Here is a 25727-nt window from a genome sequence, read left to right as displayed (position 1 = left end):
CCCTGAAGAAAACAAAGGATTCCTGGAAGCTTTGCCCTGATTTATTTTTCCAATTTTAAATACCTTAAGAGTAGCGGAACTGCTACTGGCATGGTAGTATTTCTAACAGTCAATAAATCTAAAATATTACGTGTGAATATTGGAATTAAGCCATTAAGAAGATTACAGCATGCAACACAGCAGAGGATCCACAGGAAAAAAAGACCTAGTAATTCAGGACAACTGTGACCACTGACCTTTGAACAGCCAAGACCACTGGCCAATCAGAAACAATAATAGAGTGCACATGCATAGAAAGTCATCTAGCCTGTAAATATAATTTAAATGCTTTGGTGGATGACTTTAAAACACCTTCCACCTAAATCTCAGTCAACTTATTAAACAATCAAATGATTACAAATACTAATATTCTTTAGGCTTCAAATACGTACTATTAATTTAAATTACAAACAAAAATTCAGTAAAATCATTTGTGATTTTAACACATCTCATTTAAAACATTTGCCATTTAAAAAATATGTTGTGATACTTCATCATTTTCCTATGGAGCTAAAAAAGACAGGTTAAACAACCACCTTAAATATATTTAAAAAATTACTATAACTTTAAAAATATTCATATTTTCAAGAAATGATCCTTGCTCTATCTCAGAAGCATTTTCATTTATGTAGCCTTCAAATTATCTGTAATTCTGTGGCCTTCAGTTTCAAGCTTCTATATAATCAATCCACCACATCTGGCAGTGTTCCTTTTTACCTATTTTAAATATTTCAGTTTTGTTTAGTTATAATGTTGTTTATGAGTAGACTACATGATGACCTATCATCTTTTATATTTAAAACTCATATTTGTACATTTTGTGAATACTACGTATCATCCCCATCTATTTAAATAAGTGTCTTAATTATCAACTAATTCTAGTACTTCTTAATTTTAAAAAAGCAGAGTTCTTCTCAAATAATCATCTCACTAAAGCTGACAATAAAATTTTTAATATCATATACAGAAAAGCTGAATTTCTTTCTTTCTCTTTCTTTAATAAACAATCCTTCCTCAATTGAGCATTAAGAGTACGAGATATATGCACACAGGAAAACATTCTTAAAAGTTGGAATTCTAATTTTTATAATTATTTCTCCATCCATTGAAGAATACTTTGATGGAATTCTAAATGAATAACTAATCATTTCTAGCAGTTTCTGCAAATGTTTATAATGAGACAATCTAGTTATAATGAGCTGTAAAGATAATTGTTCATTGGCCTGAGTGTGGATGTGTTCAAACAGCATGAATTTTTACTAGAGTTAAGATAAAAGAGTTCAGAGTAATGTGCCTCAAAGTCAGCAAGCATTTTAGATTATTTATAGTCATAAATAATCTGATTTGGACTTTGAAATAATATTTTTCCTATCACTAACCATAAGAATAATCAAGGATCATGTGGCTGTATATTTGGAATTTGGAATTTTTAAATCCTTAATAATGGATTTCAAAGCAATTGTAATTTACAAAAAAATGTATTATGATTTTTAATTGCCAAATTTTAATGTCCTTGAAAAGATGCTTTGCTTTTTGAAAAAGGGGAGTTAGTTTAACTTAGAACTAAATCACAGGATGTTTTTAACTAACCCATTAAATATAATATACACAGAAATAGTACTCGTTTGCATTTTTGCCCTATACTAAGGAATACGAAGGCCAGAAAATGTACTTTTTGAGACTATTTAACATTAAATACAGAATATGTCCCATTATAAGCTGCAGACACAAACGCACATGCACACAAACCCTCTGCGAGATCAAAGACCAGAAAAGAACTGGCACTTAATTTATCAGCCTTTACAGACAAAAGACAGTTTTCGTCATTTCAAAAAGATCAGATGTCTTTTATGACAAACTGCGTTTGCAGTTTAATTTACAAATAGAATTCTAAGTAAGCAGTCTTTGCTCTGCCAAAGCAAATGACAAACAGTGTAGGTTTTCATTCTTGGGGTCCTCAGCAGGATAGAAAAGATTAAAATAAAACTGAAATAATTTAGAGAAAACAAATAAATGTTTCAGAAAGTTGAGGGAGATCAAAGCCAGAATTTTTTGACCCCAACTGCACAAGCATTTCTTATTATATTGACCAGTGCCATCGGATCATTAATTAAAAGGAAAAGCGCTGGCAGGTGACAGGGAAGCAAAAGCTGATAATCGGCCCCCTTCTTCTTCTTGCCTTCAAAAAACTCTCTCATTCTTTTGCAAGACATGCCACTAGGCAGACAGAAATGCCTACTTTGTAATATAATGATTAAGATGAGATGAAGAGACTTACATTTAAAGAAACTCTGCCTAATGAATGCATCTAGCTTTTTAATTATGATGGTAGTTTTACAATAAGGAATATGATGTCCCATTCTACATCTCCTCAACTGCCAAAAGGTAAAAATGCTAAAAATAGAATTACATCAATTCCTCTCACACCACTTGCACACACCAACCCTTTTATTTAAGATAAAATTGAGAATATAACTCTTAACTCAAGGGTCCAGGAGAAAACATATACATTCCCCACAAAATATCCTTCAGACTTACCACATCACTTGGCAGGTTGTTCAAGTCATTAAATGGTGATTCTAGAGAATTTGTGTCAACATTTAACATAACCACATCTTCCAATGATTTGTTTTTCACTCTCTGTTTAAAAAACACATGCAAACTATATGTTTTTTGGTGTTTTTTTAAACACCAAAACATTATCTAAATGCAATAGGCTTGAAAATTTCAACAAAAAAAATTCTACATTACAAAAGGATATAAACAACTTCGTAATCTTCGGAAGGAAATTTGATCATAATCCATTCAAAACATTTGGTAGAAATGCTTAAAATGCAGTATTTGCTCATACAATACTAACTAATTTAACTACCAAAGAGATAATGCAACAAAAAACTATTATAAAATTGGCACACTTGCATTATAAAAACCTGTAGTCTTTAAAATTCATCAAATGAATATCAACCCAATAATACAGTAATTTGTACCCAGCTCCTCACCTATCTTTAGCATAAATCATACTGTAGTGACAACATAAAATAATAACTATGACCACAGTATTGTTCTGCATTTTAAAATGAATAAATATTTTTTCTACATTTCCATACCAGTAGATATAACTTGATGATGAGGACTGAAAGTGGTCTAAGAGATAGTAACAGAGAGGAGAGTAAGCTGGAACTTATAGTTAGCAATATTCCTTACATCAATTTCATGGTAAACAATAAAATTTAATAGCCTATCAGAATGACCATTTTATTTGTCTTATTTATTTAAAAGCTTTAAAATAGTCATCATACCTCAATATGTTCACGAATTATACTAAATTACAATTTCATCAAAGTTTTTGACCTAATAAAGAAAATAGTTATGGTTATTTTGTCCTATTTAAATTATCATATATACTTTTAAAAAAGCATTGATTTCTATTTGTTTGATTTAAATTATAGCAAATGGTGATAAGTAATGTGTTCATTATAAAATAAATCCATGAATTAATAATTCCATAATTTTATAGGTCAACTAGTAATAGATCAATAAATAATTTCAGTGTAATATTTTAAAAACTATCATTGCAGAATAAAAGCCATTTTTGAAACTTATTATTTAAATATCTCAAATTTTAAATTGGCTAAGTCAATCATTTTTTAAACTGATTATGACTGAAATTTCTCTGATCTATTTAAGAATTTCAAATCTCTGCACATTTGGTAGAATGTTAAATCTGCTAGTGAACTAACAGCCTAAAGTAGGGAATTCATGTTTTAAGAGAGGTATATTATCTATGTATTATATGAATTCTTGGGAGATACACTATTTTAAACATCCACCTTGTAAAAACACATTGTATTATAAAATAAGACCTTAAAGATAGTCTCTTCTAAGACACAGAGAACCATTTCTGGTGACACTAATGATACTATTTTAAAAAACATTTATAAATATACTCATTTCTGTTTCTTCCTATACACACTAAGAGAGGTTTAAATGTATAAATATGTGTTTACTTATAAATTAACTATAGTATAAATATAATAATCCATTTAATATTGTAAGCAAATATATATTATATTGGTGTACTTGTAGTAATGGTATTTGGACAAACTATGTTATAACTATAATATACATCTTCATTTTTAAGTTAGCTTTATACCAGAAAATATGTAAATAATCTGGGAGCTAGACACATATTTTAAGAAGTAAAATGAGTTTTTAAAAATAGCACAGGATAGATGGGCACAGTGGCGCAAGCCTATATAATCCCAGCAGCTCAGAAGGCTGAGGCAGGAGGATCAAAGTTCAAAGTTCAAAGCCAGCCCCAGCACTGGTGAGGCACTAAGTAACTCAGTGAGATCCTGTCTCTAGATAAAATACAAAATAGGGATGGGGATGTGGCTCAGTGTTTGAGTGCCCCTGAGTTCAATCCCCAGTATCAAAAAAAAAAAAAAAAAAAGCACAGGATAATGCCAATGTGCCCCAAAATGTTTTGTGATAACACACTAAAGTCTGAATGATTAATATAAAATGTTCACTTTTTTCAAAATTACTTTTAGTTTTATAAAGTTAGATAATAGTGCCCACGGAATTTTTTTCAAAGAATTAATCAATAAGAATAACAACATGAAGCAGGGTGTGGCAATACAGGCTACTCTCAAGGCTAAGGCAGGAGGATCATGAGTTTCAGGCCAGTCTGGGAAATAGGGTCTGAGAAAGACCCTATTTCAAAAAGAGAAAAAAAATAATATAAAAATGTATTGAGTTTTAATTAAGAAACTGAGAGGCCCTAATATTGAAATAATTTTAAGAATGAAAGAAAGAGACGAAGGAAGGAAGGAAAGAAGGCAGGAAAGAGGGAAGGAAGGAAGCAAACCAGTATTTTTTAAAGAAAATCTGGAATAGCATCAGTATGTTAACTATTTTTTCTCTTCGAATCAAGCTTAAGCAATTTTTTTTTTCTAAATAGGTATGTAAAGATCAAATGTTACCTTTTTATCTGTCTCATATTTTTATACTTTATAAAGTTATGATATATAAAAATAAGAGTGAGAAAACATGAGAAAAGAATTCCTTTTTCTTCAAAAATAAGAAAATAATAACTGGACATAGACTAAAAGGCTAATTAAGAAAACAGTAAGGTGTTAAAGTAGGTTAAGTCTTTTCATGCCCTCTATTAAACCCTTCTGCAAATGTGACTACAGATGTACATTATACACATTAATTCAAAGAAATGACACCATGGCAGCAATCATATGACCTTATGAAACTGAACAACATGTCACTTATAGTCCTTTGTAAAATGAACCAAATAAGACAATTCTCATATTTATAGCTTTTACTCATTTACTCTTAATCACTTTTACATGCTTTAGTCTGCTTTGAGATCATCCCTGAAGTTTAGTTTTCAGGAAGAATAAAATATGTTTTTCCTTTATTTTAGAAGCATTTTTTTTTTAATTTTAAAAAGAGACTTTTTGCCGTTCTTTTTTTTTGCCATTCTTAATGATTACATAAAAAATAATCATTAATATGATTTAGAATAACTATGGAAGTTTTTAATGATTTAGAATAACTATGGAAGTTTTTATAAACTGATAATATATGTGGAAACTGTCTTGAACAAGAAAGAGGAAATAGACTATTTTGACTCTTCCTTGAAAAATTTCATTGTAATTGCTAAAAAAATGCAAAAACTTACTCACCTCAGTCTAACATATAAACTATGTAAGTAGTTACATCCACATTTTAATTATAAATTACTTATTATAAAATAAATAAGCACAAAATAAATTTTAGTTGAAAAGTCCAATAATGAAATAGTAAGAATAAAATTGCATTACATAATATTATTGTGTAATACATTAAGAAGAAAGTTACTAAATAACACCCAACTGTTTTAAAAGAATTCTTGAAGGCCCAAGTATGTTTTTTCATTCACTATTAAACCAGATAAACCAAATATAGCTGACTATAAAGACACTTGAATAAGCCCAGTGAATAAAAATTATAGAAATTTCAACTAACCTAACTGTGGCTCTAAATATTCTTGTTTAATAACAAAAGCTAATTTAAAGTTAGAATGCACTTTTTTAAAAGACAATAATTTCAAAACATGAAAAATTCTTAAGTTTGCTCCTTAAAAAATATTTTCTTTACATATGGCCAATAAATATATGATAAATGAAACTGAACACTTAAAACATGTATAATTTCTATATTAATTTTGGAAAGCGAATTTTAAAAATTGATATAGAATATTATATGAAAAATAACCCATCAATAGGTAGTATCAACAACTTTAAATATTTTGCATCTGTATAAATATACAGAAAAATTATCATCTTACATTCATTAAATACAGAAAGTCACTAATGTGAAAATGCAATATAATATGCACAATAATATGAAAGTCAAATTTGATGATTTCCTTAGGAAAAAAAGTCTAACCATGTTGAGATGCGTTATCAAGTCAAGCTACTGGTCAGGGCTTGGGATGCAGCTCAGTGGTAGAGAACTTGCTTACCATGTGTAAAGCCCTGGGTTCAATCCCTAGCACTTCAAAAACAAAAACAAACAAAAAACTGATCAATAAAATGCTAGTGAGGTGCTGAGGCTGTGGCTCAATGGGAGAGCAATTGCCTGGCATGTGTGAGACACTGAGTTCGATTCTCAGCATCACATACAAATAAATGAATAAAACAAATGTCCATACATCTAAAAAATATATTTTAAAAAATGCTACAAAATATTCCATGATCTAATACCAACTGAATACCTAAATTCATCTATTCTACATTTCATATACTTTGTTTTTTTCACTGAAAATGCCTGAGCTTATAGAAAAACTTTTATAAAAATGAATAAAATATAAGAAATCATAAAGTTATCCAACCCAAATTTCAATATAAAAAACAATTCAAGCCTATTAAAAATTCATTAAGATTTACTTTCTATTAATGATGAAGCAAATAAAAAATACTGCCTAGCATTTTGCAAAAAAAAATGCCCCAAACTAGAGCTCAGGTGTAATTCTATAATTCAGGCCTTTTGCAGGAACATGACTCTCTCATATGATCCTTGAGAATTTAAAAATACATCAAAAGAATCTTCTTTGATCAAAGGGAAGGACTGATGTATATAATAACAGCAACTAAGAAAACCACATTTAACTCATTATTTTGTTAATTAAAAATTAGGTTAAATTGTTAATCTGTACAATCAGCCAAAAGAGAAAAGTATTCAAAGAAAACTGAAATCACCCATCATAATGTTTCCCCTCAACTGACTCAAATTTTCTGCTTTCATACAAAGCTTTGTTTATTTTTTCCACAGGCTAATCTTCCAAAAAGTCTACTCTGGAAATATCACAGATTCAGATTCAAGAACTTTGAAGTTTAAGTAGTTTCACTACAAGGATTATTTAAGTAAAAAAAAAATCATTTTGGAATGATCTGATGACAGCTAAAAAAAAAAAAATCCCAAATTTTCATCCCCAACAGGACTAAAAATTAAAATATAAAAAGAAGCTATATTCTAATTTCAAAGTTTGTCATTAGCATATTAAAACCACATAGAAATAAACTTTAAAAAATGAAGTTTTCAAAATAAAAATATTTCATTTTATGAGCCACAAGTACGTAAATTTTAATTTTCAAAATATAGTTCTGAGAAAAAGATATATAAAAGATATCAAGTTACCATCAAGAAAAGTAGTTTATTAAGGATTAAAGTTTTCAGTATTCAAAACTTACCATATGACTTCTATAAAATATAACCTATTTTCATGGGTTTCATGCCACTAAAAATGCTCATTTAGTACACTAATCTAAATGAAATTATTTCAATGCTAACTTTTTTAAACGATCATTTAATTAGCTCCTAAATATGAAGTTAGTCACTGCTTGGTATTATTCATTTGCTATTCTTTCAAACAAAACTGTTTTATGTATTATTTTTAATGAGTAAATTTAGATACTCACCTCTATGAGGCTGGAGTGAATTCCAATCAGGTATGGCATTGGGGCACTAAATATATATATATATATATATATATATATATATATATATATAGAGAGAGAGAGAGAGAGAGAGAGAGAGAGAGACTCATATAGTTTGTTAAAACTGAAACAATAATAGAATTCAAGTGCTTAAAAAAATTAAATTTACTAAATGCTCAGTTCCAGAACAGCACATTCTACATTCAAAATAATTCAATATATAAAACTCAAATTTAATCCTAGAGGTCATTCATATTTAAATTAAGGTTGGCTTATATAAAAATCACAAAATCATTTGTAATTAAATTAAGAGTTATGATACCTAAAAAGCATTTTTTTTTTATTTAAGACTCTCAGGGCCTAGGCCATATTTTGAGTTGAATCTTTTCCACATACCTCACAGCAAATAGATCCTAAATAATCATCAAATTTATTACATTCTTGCACATATTTTCTCATTCTTATTTCTGTGATTTTTTTAATATGTCTTCATTATTTCATACCTACTATGTCTCCAAATATTTAGTCAGTCAGTCAGTCAGTTACATAGTCACAGAGTCATCAAATATTTACTGAGACTTAATGTGTACCAGGCAGTATTCTAGAAGTAGAGTTGCAAAAAAATAAACAAATTCCTCCCATAGTGTGCTTTCTCTTCCCTCATGTATATCACCTTTAATTTAAGTTTTATAAATTCAGATTTATTTCACTTTCAGTGTAATGATTAAAATAATTTTAATAAATTAAAAATACTCAAATACAACAAGGATTTTGTATTAATTAATTCAATGCCTGATTTTGGAGGTGCCAGGCTCTGAGGTAGGGGCTTGGGAATAATAATAAACAATATGACTGAAATGTGTTTCCTTGTGAATCTTGTACCCTTGCAGAAATGCAAACATTAAAGAACTTTTAATATACAAAATCTATGCTACTAGTAATTTTAGCAATATTTCTTAGGAAATATAAGAAGAAAATTATTCAACTTGACATTTCAAACAAAATTATTATCTAACAGGAAAATATAAGAATGTACAGATGTCTACAAAAGTGATAGAAGATATGTGAACAAATAGCTATATAAAAATAAAACATTTTGACAATTCTTTTATGGGCATCTTTGTGCTTTATTAATGCAAACCTTTTCTATTAAGGCACACAGATAATCCTCTTTCTCAAAGGATTTGCATAATTTTCTAACCATCACTGCCATTTTAAAACAGTGCTGTCCAAACTCTGTGTTCACTTTTCTACTGAGAACTAATAATAGATAAAAATAACAGGCACCTTGACAGATTCAGGTATTTCAAAGTAACCTCAGAAAGTTCCAAGTTCATTTAAGGATGGATAATCAGTAACCTATACTTCAAGAATTCACACACACACACACACACACACACACACACACACACACACACAATGGATGAAGTACTTTGCTTCTCAGTAGCCTGTATGTTCTAGTTCATTACTTATTATTGTACTACATTCTAATTCCCAGTTGTCTTTGCCTTTTGTAGCTTTGTTCCTTCCTATTCTTTTTTTAATTTTTATGCAACAGACCATCTGGAATTGATCTGATATTCTGGATACTTCATTTGACTGAAAGTTGAGAACTATTTATAGGTCTCAATATCCTTAAGACCCAACAGATTTTCTTCAATCAAAAGGAAAAAGGAGGAACAAATGTGGACTGTTCCACTTTTACTTAAATAAGGGAAGGCCAGTTACTCCCTAGTTCATGTTTTCATCCCTTGGACTCTACAGATAACAAACAAAGTATAGATCACTATTCTGGGCTCCCAGAATCAGGTTTGGGCCACTGTCACTAAATAAGGTAGGCAACTCTCAAGATTTTAAGTATGTGAAGCCCTCCAAACATCCAAAATAGTATAAAATTATTAGTTACCACAAAACATTCCAATTTACCCCATTTAGGATATCCTAACCACAAGATGTATAATACAGAAAGTCTATTATGGTATCTTAAATTCCAAAACACATTTTAATAGAAACTCTTCTTGCCAAAATATTCAAGGCTTTAAAACATAGTATATTTCTCTTATACATGTTGAAGGGATACTGGATGGACCACAGTTTTATTAAATGAGAGTTCAAACTGCTAAGTAATCTACTAAAATTCTAGGAAATACATCTAGAAAAATACTTGTTAAAGATTATAAAGACTACTTATCTTTTGAGATACAAACAATGTTTATATAAATTGTAAAGATAGAATGAAAAATTCAGTAAAAAGCATCTATGCAGAGTAATAAATAATAAAATAATAAAGTAACTAAAAACTTTTTATAATAATAATACAGTAATTCAAAATTTGTTTATAAGATAGCTAAGTATGTATCCACAAGTTTTTTCCTCACTAATTTTTAAAAAATCCAAAAATAGAGCTATTTGAGGCACAAGAATTATTAATCTACAACACAGATTTTCTAAAGTAATTATATTTTTCAGAATATGGGATTAATTGAATAGGTGTTTCCTTCCCACCTTTTCATAATTTTCCCACCAATACAAAATAAGCCAAGTCTCGTGGAAAGAAATTTTGCAAACCCTAGCTGAAATTTCCTAATTAAATTAGGGTGTTAATAAGTCAGGAAGAGATCCTTTGCAACACAGATGTTAACATCCATGGGCAAAACTGTCCTAGATCGTTCCATCAGTGAAGTTATTTTGAAAAGACAGAATATAGAAGGCTCTATTATGAATGCTGTTTCTTTTTGGTAGAAACTAACCTTCACTCAAAATATTGCCTTTCTTTTCTTTTTAGGTTTTCTTAACAAGCAGACTACCTATAACTATAACAGCAATCTATTGGGGGTAGTATTAAGATTGTAATCTTCCATTTAAAAAAAAACAAAACTGTTCCCTTAGAAGCTAAATTGATCATTTCATAGCAGAATCAGATAGATGAGCTAAATGAAAAGATTGACTAATCATTCCCTGACCAAACAACAATTTACTTTTACTAATCGTAGATCACAACACCTCTTAAACATTTATGAACTCAGATGGTTTATCAGTGTCATAAACTTGCCACATTAAAATACTCTTATTTTGGCTGATTAAGGGGAAAATACAGATTGTATAACTTTCTTCTGAGAATCATCCCTAACCTTCCAAGAAGGTGGGCTCTTTCTTCAATTTCCATGCATGGTTCTTTTGTATGTCTCTACAGTAGGACTTACAATATCTGAGCTATAAAGCTCAGATATTGTAAGTATGTGTATGTGTGTGCACATATAAGTTTATGTCAGTATATATGTATGTCTTCCTATCTGTGAAGCTCCCAAGGGCAAAAACTTAATCTTATTCATCACATTACATACACACATCTTGGCAAATAGTTGCTCACTAGATGTTTGATGAACAAATGTATGGATGAATGAACAGACCAACAAAGTAGTTAGGCTTTATCAATAAACCAAGATGCAATATTCACCCATGGTCACAAGATGGCATTATGGTTCTCCACAACCCGTTCTATGCCAGAGCTATCAGATACAAAAACAGAAATACTTTGAGGACTAGAATTACTTCAGGATTTGGAAAGCTCTTATCACTCTAAAGAGTTAACAATAATACATCTACTCCAATAAAACCTTCATGGTGTTATTTTGAACTGGAATATTAAAATCATTTATTCAAAGAGAATGAAGGGATAATAAGAAATATTTTCCCCTTGTGCAGGTAGATTAATATGATTTTAACTTGAAGGATTCAAAGGGAAGAAAAAACATTTTTCTTAGAAAATTGTTTATTCCATGAAATTTTCTAATAATGAAAGAGAGCCAGAATCTCAAATGGCAATTTCTAGAAAAAAAAATCATAGTTATCAGTTCCTACAGTAGAAATTAACCTATCACTGTGTCTGTAAAGTTCAGAAAGTTTCAGATAAACTCCTTGCTTGGGTATCACTGCTCTGTTATAAAAGCTGTTAGAACCTGTCCTAACAGCTACTTCAGACATTAGAAAGAAAATTCCAGGGTTGAAATATAGAACAAGCTTCTTTCATTATAATGAAAGCAGCAAAAAAATAGGATTTGATGTCAGGTATGGAAAGTATCTGAAAGGTAGCTTTGGAAAGAATTAGTAAAAATTTCCCTGAGTCATTGAACAATTTCTAAATAACATTAAATGTGTAATTCATTATAGACAAATGAGCTTAGAGGTATGTTACCTCTAAGAGGTCAGATTATTTTAATAGAAAAAATTAAGATGACATGAGCATTATAATCTGATAAAATATAATTCTAAACTTCATAATTAGAAGTGTTAGTTCTTGAAACACTCAATTAACCTATATTTTAAAACTGTTCATCAATACAGTAAATTTTAATTACAGAAAACCGTGTGCAAAGAACTATTGCATATGTTGACATAAATGAACTCCAATCTCTGCCTTCAAGGATGGTTAAGATATTGTAGGTGTGCTGGTCAAAAGAAAACTCTAAAATACATGTCGTAAGAGACTATTTATAGGTTTAGCTTTACAGTTAATCCTGTGAGTATGATACTTCACAATATAATTAATTGCATTCCTATAATCTGTGAAACATTTCTCCAAGGGCAGAAGAGCAGTGGTATGTCACTGGTACCTACTTCACAGCATTATCAATACTACTACCATGCTGTGGAAACCAATAGAGCAGTATAATCAAAATATGTGTCCAAGTACATATACTGTTATTATCATTACTTATTAAAAGCAGATTAGTCACAAAAAACTTAATTTAAAAACTGTAATGTATGAACTTATATAATTATAATCCTTAAGTACTTTAATTTGTTCTTCAAGAAATAAAAAGTAAATAAATGTTATTTTTAAAGAAACTGATATTTACTAATATTAGTTAGGATTTAAACAAACACATTAAAGCTGAAATTATTTCCTCCTGTGCATGAATGTGTATGATTTAAAGGGGAAAAACTCCCATCAAATTTCTTACAAATTAAGTTATGCCTCCAGAAAATGATTATGCAGTAAAGATAACATACCCCAGTCCTAAAGAAGGTCCCAAAGCTGCTTTTTAGTAGTCTGCTCTGTGCTATCCTCACTCTAAGTACGTAGACTCTTCTAGGGAGTAGAACAAGGGGTTTATTGGTCATTGTTCTCATAATTTCTAGAGGCCTGAATGAATTCAGACTGGTGAAATGACTGGGAGTTCTTTCTAAGGCAAGCAAACCCTTTATTATTAATCCCAAAACTGTTTTTTCTTTTTATTTTTATAGCAGGTTTAGGCTGAAATTTTGACTTAAACCAATATTATGTTTTAATATAATTCTTATATTAAAAGCAACCCTTTTGTCAGTACAAGGTATTCAGTGTGCTATTAGGGAAAACAGAGGTAAAAGAAAGTGTATCCTGGGGTAAAGGAAACAAAAGTGTGCCCTGACAGAGACAATGTGGTAACTGGCAGACTTTCCAGACAAGTTCTGACACCTGGAACACTGGGTTTTCTAATTAATACCATACTTCTGTCCAATTTTCCCAGCCACAAACAAAAATTTTGTTTCTATTTATGTACTGAATTATCTAAATGACTACAGAATAAATTCACAAAATTTAAACATCTTTGTTTGCCAAGGGCAAATTTTCTGTGGAAAGAACTACTCTGGCCTCCATAAAAGTATTCTAGTATGTATTACTAACTCAAAAGTCAAGTTCCTGTGATTTTTTTTTCACATATACAGGAGGTTTACCTAATCTACAAATAAGCTGATCTGTTTTCTAATCAGGAAACCTGGATTTAAAGCAGTCTGGCAAAAGCCAGCTTACCAGCAGTAGTCCAGCAGGTGTGGAGGAAGCACTGGGAGATTCCCAGAGATTCATATTTGCACACAGTCCAATTCTAGAGAAGAATGAGTTGGAGATATAGTCTACTGTTCTGAGCAAAAGAAAAATTGCTACTAATTTTTTAAAAGACTGAATAAAATAGGAAATTAGATATTTGTTATTAAATGCATAAAAATTTTGATTAACATTGATAATACAAACATGGAAAATTTTGACAATGATAAAAAGACATTTAATATAAGGGATTCAATATTAAAAGTCCCTCATGTTCAGTGGGTCAGTCCTTCAATGATATTTTTCATTTTTTTTAGGTCATTTTGAATTACACTTCTGCAAAGGTTTGTTCCCAGAAATTCCAAATTTTTTGGAGTATTTAGAAAACACCACTCTCTGAGTCTTGTCTTCTAGGAACCAGTATGAATTTTAAGTGTGTAGCTTCTGAAGGGGTGAACTAATTTGATGCTTTGCTGCTGGAAGGGATTTTATGATACACATTCTATCTAAAAGGTACTTTATTTGTTTCCTTTCATTAGATACTGTGAATAAAGGTATAATAAAAAAATAGATGTGTGGCAAAGTATTTAGCAAAAGGATTCCCAATTTTTTACATATGTGCCCAAAGTTATTATTACTGGATTGTATGGCATTTTTTTTTTTTACCAAGAATTATTATTTATTTATTTTTATTTATTTAAATACTGGAGATTAGCCCCATGGCACTTACCATTGTGCTACATACCCAGTCTCCAACACTTTTATTTATTTATTTATTTTTGAGAGAGAGTTTTACTGAGTTTCTTAGGACCTTGCCAAGTTCTTGAGTCTGGTCTTTAACTTGAGAATAAATCCGTAGTTTTCTACCTCTTATTCTCCTAAGCCAGTGGGAGTACAGGCATGTACAATTTTGCAATGCTACCCCAAATTATTACTAGTGGATTATGTGGCATTTTTATTTTGGGCTTTTTAAGGACCTTAACACTTTTATAAAAATATATTTATTAAATTTATATTGTCACCAACATTTTTATGTATTTGTGTACCCTTGAATTCCCATTAATTATATTGTGAGATATTTGTGTGGTTTTGTATGGTTTGGTGCTGGGTATTGAACCCAGAGATGCATACCCCTGAGATACATCCACATTCTTTTTTATGTTATATTTTGAGACAGCCTCTCACTAAGTTGATATTTTTATTGGTTCTTCAAAACATTACAAAGCTCATGATATATCATCTTTCATACATTTGACTCAAGTGGGTTATGAACTTCCATTTTTACCCAAAATACAAATTGCAGAATCACATCAGTTACACACTCACATTTTTACCCAATGGCATATTAGTGACTGTTGTATTCTGCTACCTTTCCTATCCCCTACTCTCCCCCCTCCCCTCCCCTCCTATCTTCCCTCTCTACCTCATCTGCTGTTGTTCTATTCTCTCCCATGTTTCCCCCCCTTTCCCCTCACAACCTCTTATATGTAATTTTGTGTAACATTAAGGGTCTCCTACCATTTCCAAATGATTTCCCTTCACTCTCCCTTTCTCTCCCCCCCACTCGTCTCTGTTTAATGTTAATCTTTTCCTCATGCACTTCCTTCCTGTTCTGTTCTTAGTTGCTCTCTTTATATCAAAGAAGACATTTGGCATTTCTTTTTTAAGGATTGCCTAGCTTCACTTAGCATAATCTGCTCTAATGCCATCCATTTCCCTGCAAATTCCATGATTTTGTCATTCTTTAGTGCTGTGTAATAATCCATTGTGTATGAATGCCACATTTTTTTTTATCCATTCATGTATTGAAGGGCATCTAGGTTGGTTCCACAGTCTAGCTATTGTGAATTGTGCTGCTATAATCATTGATGTGGCAGTATCCCTATAGTACACTCTTTTAAGATCCTCGGGGAATAGTTCGAGAAGGGCGATAGCTGGGTCGAATGGTGGATCCATTCCTACCTTTTCCAGGAATCTCCATACTGCTTTCCAAATTGGCCTCACCAACTTGCAGTCCCACCAGCAATGTACAAGTGTACCCTTTCCCCACATCCTCGCCAGCACTTATTGTTGTTTGACTTCATAATGGCTGCCAATCTTACTGGAGTGAGATGGTATCTTAGGGTGGTTTTGATTTGCATTTCTCTGACTGCTAGAGATGGTGAGCATTTTTTCATGTACTTTTTGATTGATTGTATGTCCTCTTCTGAGAAGTGTCTGCTCAGGTCCTTGGCCCATTTGTTGATTGGGTTATTTGTTATCTTATTGTTTAATTTTTTGAGTTCTTTGTATATTCTAAATATTAGGGTTCTATCTGAAGTGTGATGAGGGGTAAAAATTTGTTCCCAGGATGTAGGCTCTCTATTTACCTCTCTTATTGTTTCTCCTGCTCAGAAAGAACTTTTTAGTTTGAGTAAGTCCCATTTGTTTATTCTTGTTATTAACTCTTGGACTATGGGCATCCTATTAAGGAATTTGGAGTCCGACTCCACAGTATGTAGATCATAGCCATCTTTTTCTTCTATCAGACGCAGTGCCTCTGGTTTGATATCTAGCTCCTTGATCCATTTTGAGTTAACTTTTGTGCATGGCAAGAGAAAGGGATTCAGTTTCATTTTGTTGCATGTGGATTTCCAATTTTCCCAGCACAATTTGTTGAAGATGCTATCCTTCCTCCATTGCATGTTTTTAGGCCCTTTGTCAAATATAAGAAAGTTGTAATTTTGTGGATTGGTCTCTGTGTCCTCTATTCTGTACTATTGATCCACCTGCCTGTTTTGGTACCAGTACCATGCTGTTTTTGTTACTATTGCTCTGTGGTACAATTTGAAATCTGGTATCGCTATACCTCCAGATTCACACTTCCTGCTTAGAATTGCATTTGCTATTCTGGGTCTTTTGTTTTTCCATATGAATTTCATGATTGCTTTATCTATTTCTTCAAGAAATGTCATGGCTGTATTTTAAAACAACTTTATGTACAAACCAGGCACCAGGCTGGATTAAGCCTGTGCTCTGCACTTGACCAGCCCTGTTCTCCACTCCTCCTCTGGTCCCAGGACCTGACAGGTAAACACATCTTGCTTCCCAGCAACTCTCGAAACTGGTGCCTTCCAAAGAAGAGATCATGAAACTCTCTGCTGAATTCCACCCTCGTAAGTGTCAGGAGGCTTTAGCACCAATAGAGAATTGAGAGCTGGAGATGAAGCATGAGAAAAAGGGCAAGGACTTGAGTGAAGATATTCCTTAACTGTGGCCCAAGCCAAGTTGAGCTGGAGAATCTGCAGGAGAGCTCCCAGGGAGAGGGATTGTAAGGATGCCTTATCCCTCCCTGAAATACACACCAGCCACCTTTGTTTCTTAGCAGCTGCTTTCCTACCAAGTTGTGACTCCACCACACCAAAATGGGGTCACTGCTGACAGGATATAATGCCTAAATGCCCTGGAACTTAGATTCAAACACGAGGTCCATTCATTCATTCAAAAGCCATCAACTGTGCCAGGCCTTGTTATGGGTGCCACGAAGACAGGGGTGGATGAAACTGACCAGGATCTCGTCTTCTGGGGAGAGAGTCAGTAGATGACTCCAGCAATGGCCAGTGGTGATATCTGTGAGTATAATGAAGTAGGAGGTCATGGACAGAAACAGAAGAGCAGAGAGAGGCTGAGGATTGAACAAACCAGTGTTGTCAGGGAAGGTGCCTCTCTAACAGCCAAGGTGCAGGAGAGGAACCACCTCATGGAGAGGCAGGGAACATATGTTCCAGGCAAAGGGCACATGTTAGGTTCTAAGGATGGGGGGAGTAAAGGTAGATTAATTAATGAATAGGGTTTTCATCTATAATTGGCTCAACACTGGTATCCAACTTGAGTGACAAATGATCCAAAGCAGCCACAGATTTCCCCAGAACACCTGTGTGTGAGGTCCCAGCAGGAAGTTCAACTCTGTGCAGAATGTACCTGATCATTTCCAGAACAGAAGACCATGGAGTGCATGGCCCTCCCATAGATCCACAGCACCCTCCTTCATTGAACTGGAATATCATCCATGACTCCATCCTCAAGTGTAGTCCCTGGGTCCTAGTTGTGGACAGAGTTACAGCCAAACACAGGGAAAGAAACCCAGCTGCCTCCTGACCCATGAAACAAAACCACAGGCAGTTTAGTGGGCTCTGGGATCCTAAGTTAATCTGGGCAGTTGCCAACAAGGTTCTTTTTGTCTACCTGCACTTTAATGTTTGCCAATCCAAGGCCACCTGGGGCCTCTCAAAGCAAAGCCAATTGATGAGGGTCTGGTAACTGGGCAAACAGAACTCTGTCCCAATACACACCCTACTATACATTTCAATAAAACTATCTTCACTCAGCACAACACTTGGTCCTGACATGCACAAAGATGGAGACAACAAAGGACGAGGGCTCCCTAGGAAACCATTCCACAGTCTCCATAAATGAAAAGGGATTTACAGAGTAGACCTACAAAGTTTCCAGGAGGCACTATGGAAAGCAGGTAAATGAAATGTTGTTCAAAACATTACAAAGCTCTTCACATATCATGTTTCATACATTTCATTCAACTGGGTTATGAACTCCCATTTTTACCCCATATACAGATTTGCAGAATCACATTGGTTACACACCCACATTTTTACACAGTGCCATACTAGTTCTCCTTGAAATGCAATTTAAGAAAATTTTTCTTGTTTAAACAACATGTACCAAGTGCATGGGAGAGAAAAGATGATATTCTACTTTATGACATTGGAGTAATCAAAGTATTCAAAGAAAACTTCTCTGTATATCTTCTCCAAAAGCCATAATTGCACACCATTGCAAGAGGGACAATGCCCACAAAGGTTATCTGGCTGATAAATGTCTCAGAAATGACCAGCTCGCTCATGAAGTCCATGATTGCGTACACCACTTGCCAGCTGATTTGCTGGGTCCCAGACAGACCACTGCTGTTTTCGATGCCAAAGTCCATTTGTAGGATCTCATAGACTGAGCAATTTTTTCTGGAAAACAAACACATATTAAAATTCAGTTTGAAGCACATAACTCAGCATTATGTCAAGAACACCGTAAATGGCCCATCCCCCTTTGTTAACAAAGAAAGCGATTGTCACCTTCAACCCACACATGGCAGTGTTCACAGAACCTGGCCCACATGTGCCTGTCTTTGGCACCATCTCAGGATGAGCTTTCAGGATCCTCTGTGGACAGAAGACTGCTCCTCACTGAATGAGAAGCTGTAATAGATTTCTTCCCAGAACATGGTGCCAGTTCCCTCCCCTGTCCAGGAAAGGAGGGAGGTGCCAGTTTCTCAGTGACGGCCACCTTATAGCCCACATCAACCACCTCTGCGAAGGCCCATTGATCAAAGATCAGACTAACAAATTCTGGAGGTGGGAATGTGGGCCTGTCTTTGGAGGGGCCTCTGTTGCCTAGGTCCATGTGCTAGATGGCCTCTGGCACTGTAGGAGCTGCTGCTACTGAGCATTCCATCCAGTGGGACAGAGACCTGCAGGATGGGGACCCATGTAGTGACCCCTTGACAAGCATCTTCAGAGCCATGGGCAGTGGTCCAAGCACAGGCTTTGGAGTCAATGGCTTTGACCACAAACTGGCTGTGGGACCATGAGAGTTGCTGAATTGGGCCTCCACTCAAACAGCTGTCAAGTGGGAATAATGACAGGTGTCCACTTCAAGGAATCAGGTTTCTAATTTTTGAAATGTTGTTCTCCTGAAAGACTTTAAAAATTATTCCTGGCTCCTGATATATATATGATTTTATATAAGTCTGTCAATATACGTGTTTGTGTGTTTGTGATTGTAACAAAATCTTTTCATAAAATAAGGTATGGCCGAATCACACAAGATGTTTCTGAGAGACAGACTAAACCTTCCCTGTGTTCTTTCACTTTTCAGTTAACCCTTTAATAGAAGGAGAGGAGACGCCAACACCAAGTGGTGGTGAGGATGGGCAGCTGCACTGGCTAGATGCAGAGGTGCTGCATGGTCTGATGAGGACCGGCTGGCATCTGCCTCCTTCTTCTCATTCAGGTGTGAAATGTAAGCCCACTGGGAATCACAGTCTGATTTATGCCCCATGAACCATGATGTGCTGGCTGTCTTAATCAGCATTGTGTTTGGGTTCCATGGCCAATGGTTAAATATTAACAAAAAGCAACTGGGTTCATCAAATTTACTGACAGGGTGGCCCTCCAATCTTTCATTACTGATTGCTTCCATTTGTATCTTGGTGGTCCCCAGAGGCCAGGTGCTGATGGGGTTCCTAGTCTTGTGTTGATGGGGTGGGGAAACTTTGAGGACTTTGCAAAAGGCTCTAGATCATGGGCCTTGAGGGAGGCTACAGGAAGCCAGCTCCCTCCTCTTCTTTGTTCAGGGAAAGAGTGAGTGGATATTTTCTCTACAACACCCTCCCTGCCACAGGGTGCTAACTCACCACAAGCCCCCAAACCTGGCCACAATCTAAATCCTCAAAAACTATACACCAACAAACCCCTTATTTCTGCAAGTTGATGTCTCAAGTGTTTGCTCCAGTAATGAAAGCCAGCAAACTGTCACCATGTTGTCTGGACTACAGCAGCAAAGAAAAATCCCAGAAGGGAGCTGGGGATAGATTCCAGATTTCCAAACATGGTCACATTTCCCAGCACACATTGCACCAGGGCAACAGCATGGGGAGGGCCTGTCCTCTGCAGAAAGCCTGGGTTTTGCTTCCCCTCTTCCCTGTGGACAACAGAGCCTCCCTCTGACCCAACCACAGTACTCAGAAGAGGAGGGCTTTGAACTATGGGTCCTGGTGACTCACCTCCTGTGGTCTAGGTCCAACAGCCAGACAAGGCAGGGAAACACTTGCCCCCACTGGCCAAAGGCACGTGGCATCCATGCAGAGAGCCATGTCCTCTGTCTTGTTCCCTTGGCTTCAGCTTATCTGTTCTGAACGTTTCCAATATGTTTCTTTTTCTAATATTTTCTTTTATGGCAACACAACACTTTGTCTTCTGGTTTCATCTTTATTACTCACGTTCCCTCAGAATGAGTATTCATTACGATATTTTAAATTAAGACCTGCACTGCCATACTAGCTGTGTGCATCAGGGCTCCCCACACAACACGTGTAATTCTTATCACAGGATTTCAGGCAGTTTGTACATTATATTCTCTTAAAAACTCAGTTCCACTCAAGGTTGTCATAACCCAGGGATCACAGCTTCCTGCCAGATGATGTGCTTAGATACATTCACACATTCCTGTTAGCTGCAAGTTTCCTCCACAGGCCTGTGTTTCACACCTCATTTGATATAAAAATGCAATAGAAGGCATACAAAGAAGCAGTTATTTATTTACATTATGGAAAGGATTCTATGGGGATTCTAGATAAGCATAAATTATCACACCACAGCCACAATATCTGGCCTTCTTCAGCCCTGGGGAGGAGGGTGAGGCCAGGAGCTGTCAATCTTTCTCATACTTCTAAGAATTGCAGACTCTTCTCTTAAAAAAACCAACAGTTATAACCATCTACAAGAATTTGTGTGGTTCTCTGAATTTGAAAGATTACTGTTTGACAAAATATTTCAACAAAATTCCCTCTGAATGGAACCTGGACACCATCACCTTCCCAGTGTCCCAGGATGCCAGGACAGATGGCACCCACAGCATGCTCTGTGAGTTTCAGGACCCCCTGACACTGTGGTGACTGTCTGGCTTACTCTCACTCAAGTCCCCATCAGAGTACATGCCCCCCCAGATCCCCTCCCACCTTCCATCCCAGGCCTTCAGCTGAGGTTGATGGAAACCCCTGACTTCAGGGCTGCCTATGGCAGTTGCTTAGGGGCTCCCATGTCATAGTTATATCCCCAGGGCCAACGATGACCAGGACCTGTGCTGGGCCTGTCTTGGAAGAAAAGCTTCTACCAGAGTGACCACATCAGCAGATGGATGCAGATGTAGTCAGTTTCCACCATCCTCCTCCAGGATGGAGAGCACCTGAAAGGAATACAACCATGGGAAGATGGAGACAGGCTCTGAGAAAAAGGTTGGAGCCCCAATCCAACACTCCTGGTGCCTGTCCAACATAAACTCAACCTGCCTGAAGACATTCATTGTTACAGGACCAAATGGACAAAACCACCTGATAAACCAAGCACCCGAGAGGAATTTTTCACCAGGAATATGCACAGCAGTGCTGTGTGTTATGGTTTGGGTCTGAAAATTACCCCAAAGACTCATGCACCTAAAGGCTTAGTCCCCAGTGAAGCAATGTCCAGAGGTTTGGCTCATAGGAAATTATTCCATCCCCAGGTCTGAACTCCTCAGTGGAATAATGGAGGAGATGGATTGAAGATGGGAATGGCTAACTGGGAGTGAGACCCCGTTGGAGAAAGGTTATCACTAGGCATGTAGCCTGAGAAGGTTCATCTCATCCCCAGCTCCTGCCTTCTCCACTCCCAAGGCCTGGGACTGAGCAGCTCTCCTCACCACACCCTCCAGTCATGATGTTCTGCCTCACCTCCAGCACAGAGCAATGTATTTGACCAACCATGAACTGAAGTCTCTGAAATGGTCAGACAAAGTAAACCTTCTTTCCTCAGAGCTGAAGGGGTCGGGTATCCTGGTCACAGTAATGAAAACCTATATCACACCCTGTGCCAACAGACACCAACTCTGAAGAGTACTATCAGCCACTCTCCCCACTACAAAGTCCAATATATTACCCAACAGGCACTTCCCAAGAGTACCTGCTTCTTGGGCAAAGGCAGAGATTCCCACAGCTTATGATGAGCTCTGAAAGGAAGACTCCCCTGGAGATTGATTTTAGAAGAAGACACTTAGGAAAAGTCCCATTTCTTTTCAACCCCTGCATATTTCTGGGTGAGTTTTCAATGCCTGGAAGAGCTGCAGCCATCTTGTGACCATGATGAGGTAAGGTAGAGGATGGTGGTCAGTTTTCTGGCTGAAATGGAGTAGAAGGACAGAAACACTGAGCAGACATGTGGTAACCCTGTGTCACCAATAACAGGACCAACCAGCTATGAATTGCTTGTGATGTGAGATGACCAAATTCTTTTGTAGCAGCCATCTGTAGGCAGATATCTATTACTTGAAGCTGAGTCCTCTTAGCTAATATTAACCATTCAGGAATTTGGTGTGCTCAAGACTTGCGGTGCTCAAGATTTGGGGGTGTTCAAGATTTGGGGATGTTCTGGACTTGGGGTGTCCAGAATTTGTGTGTGCTCAGCAGATAGAAATAGATTTCCAGGGACATTGTGGTCACTTGAGACTGCTGGAATGAGTTTGAAGGGAGAGGTGTCCAGATCACCCAGACAGAAATTCCTAACAGGCTTCTAACCAGCACTCATCTGAGCCCCTCTTGCCCCTGAAATAGCAGGCAGAGGGAAACTGCAGCTGATGCTGTCAGGGTCACAAGGAAGAGGCAGCCACACCATGTCACTCCAAGGAACAGGCTGTCCCCACCACCCACACACCCACCAAAGCTCCTGTGCCTGTGGTCCTCAAAGAGTCTAACAGAAGAAAGGAAAGGGAAAAGACTATTACAATGCAGGGTGACAGAGTAGGTGCCCTAGGGGCTCATGTGCCCAGATGAGGAGCTGGTGAATCACCTGAGCTGTGATGGTTTCTGCACAACTGTCATGGTAATTAACCTGAGTAACCACTGAAGATGTTTGCTCCACACATGGGAGGGGGCAGGGGCCAAGACTTCAGGAAAGGGATCCTGTCATTCACTAGGGGTCCTGATGCAACATTATCAGTGAGGACCTCTCTCTGTGGCACAGCTGAGCACAGCCCATATACCTGAGGCTCGAGCCCCAGCTAGAGAAGAGAGGCTGCCAGCCAGCAGCACCAGGGACCTAGTTAAAGACCAAAAACATTCACCATTTGCCAGGTGTAACATCAGAGCAATGACTATTTAGGTGGTAAGGAACAATGACCAAAAGCCAGAGCTTCCCTCTGTCTGTCATAAAATGTCCACTTTCCTCTTGCCTCTTATGTCAGTTCTGCTTTTCCCACTACCTTCATCAACCCTTAGTTAAAAACAATAATAACAACAATAACAAAGATGATCTGAAACTAGATATTAAACCCTGCACCACAATAAAGGTGAACTCAGCGGCTCTGGATACTGTCGACCTCATTAGGCCTCTGCATGAAGAGCAGAAGGACCAAACTCTGCCCCATGTGTCCTGCACCATAGCCCTTCAGAAGCTGGTCTACTGGGCTGGGAAGAGCATGTCTCCTCAGTGAAGCTTCATTGGTCTAGACACCACATCCAGCCCTGGGTTCCCACACAGTCCCCAGTCCCTTGACTGCCTTGGGCCTTGGGCCTCTCAGTATTCACCTGCCCTGGGTGTCTGGTGGCCCAAGCAGGCCAGGGTGGCCATCATATGGGTGCTGCTGTGGTCCACTGCCCACTGGTCTCCATTGCTGATTCTCAAGGCTGTGATCTTCACACCTGCTGCTACCTTAATTCTGTGAGGTAGGAAACAACATGTATAAGAAAACACACCAGGTTGACTCTGCAGGCCAACGTGACCACATAGTGGGCAGTGTGGGCATACTGTTTTCCCCCCAGGAGACAGGAAGAACATCATGAGTGGCTTTCCTCTGAAAACAAAGTGTCCTGTAATTTTTACAAGTGCCTGAAAATCGGAGCCCAAAGCGTTGGCCATTTTTATTAATTTTCAGTTTAGTCTGAGTTTGGACAGTCACTTCCTGCCACTGGAATTCACGGGGTTTGATGGGTATGTGGGGAAGTAGAAGTAGACTCTGTCCCTCACCTGCAAGTGGGGAAGAGTCACCATGGGATGATCACATGGGAGGAAGGCCAGGCGTTGCCAAGTCAGGGACCCAGGAGGCCACTGCATTGAGCACACTGTGACGGGGAATGCTCAGCAAGGCTTTCCCAGTCTTTCTCATGAACACACAAAAGAAATGCCAAAGGCAGACGAGGCCCATGTGCAGTAGTCAAAGAACAAAGACAGGCATAGGGAGGCCATTCCCAGCACTGCTGAGATCTGAGGAGCCAAGATCCCCTCGAGATTAATCATCAGACCACACACGGTCCAAGGTGCTGCTGGTTAAAAAAAGATGAGCAAAAGTGAAGATACAGTAGACAGTGACATGGGAGGAATGATCTACAGATCATCTGTCTGATAAGGTCTAATATCCAGAATATACAAAGAGTTCTTTCAACATGATGTTCTGCCTCAACTTAGAACAAAGAAATGCAGTTTTAGGACCATGAACTATAACCTCTGAAATCAATCGCCAAAACATTTTTTTTTCTTTTTTAACTAGTTTCTCTGTTATTTTGACGCAGTGACATGGCTTTAAATAGCTAATACTCTGCTCATTTAGGTAAGGATTGAATTAAGCATTATGAAACATGAAATTACCTAGAATTTTTAAAATGAACTTTTGTCCTCAAGGAAAAGTTACTGAATTTTATGTGCCTCTAATTAATAATCATGTAATTGGAAAAGTACATCAATATTTTTCTATGATCTTTACTAAAATATACTATATTAGTACACATATTTACTTATTTATATTTTTGTACGATGGGTTGAATTCAGGGGCACTTGATTAAAGGTTTTAATCACATTACTTTTTGTAAAACAGAGCTATATACATACCAGAGAACAATATTAATTTGAAACAATAGGACATAATGACATTAAACAGTAGTATTGCAAATTCAAGAGCATCCTCAGCAACTCTGTGAGATCCTTTCTCAAAAATGGTTTTATCTGTTTCACTAAAAAAAATTGTTGAGGATCTAGCTTGGTGATAGATTTCCCCCTGGGTTCAATCTCCAGTGTTAGAAGAAAATGAATTAA

General features: G+C 36.2%; 1 protein-coding gene across 1 annotated transcript in view; it reads right to left on the bottom strand.

Annotated features, from left to right (window-relative positions):
- The window catches only part of LOC143389909 (DENN domain-containing protein 1B-like), a 107284-nt gene that overhangs the window by 44761 nt on the left and 36796 nt on the right, over positions 1-25727 (bottom strand). The window contains exons 5-6 of the mRNA XM_076842639.1: positions 8016-8061; positions 2578-2679 (exon numbers count right to left, since the gene is read on the bottom strand). Of these exons, the coding sequence (XP_076698754.1) occupies positions 2578-2679; positions 8016-8061 (148 nt within the window). The remainder of the gene's footprint in view (positions 1-2577; positions 2680-8015; positions 8062-25727) is intronic.

This window comes from Callospermophilus lateralis, unplaced genomic scaffold (assembly GCF_048772815.1).
Source record: "Callospermophilus lateralis isolate mCalLat2 unplaced genomic scaffold, mCalLat2.hap1 Scaffold_74, whole genome shotgun sequence".
NCBI classification, from domain to species: Eukaryota; Metazoa; Chordata; class Mammalia; order Rodentia; family Sciuridae; genus Callospermophilus; species Callospermophilus lateralis.
Note: the sequence above shows the minus strand (reverse complement) of the source record. Positions and strands in the feature narration are given on the sequence as shown.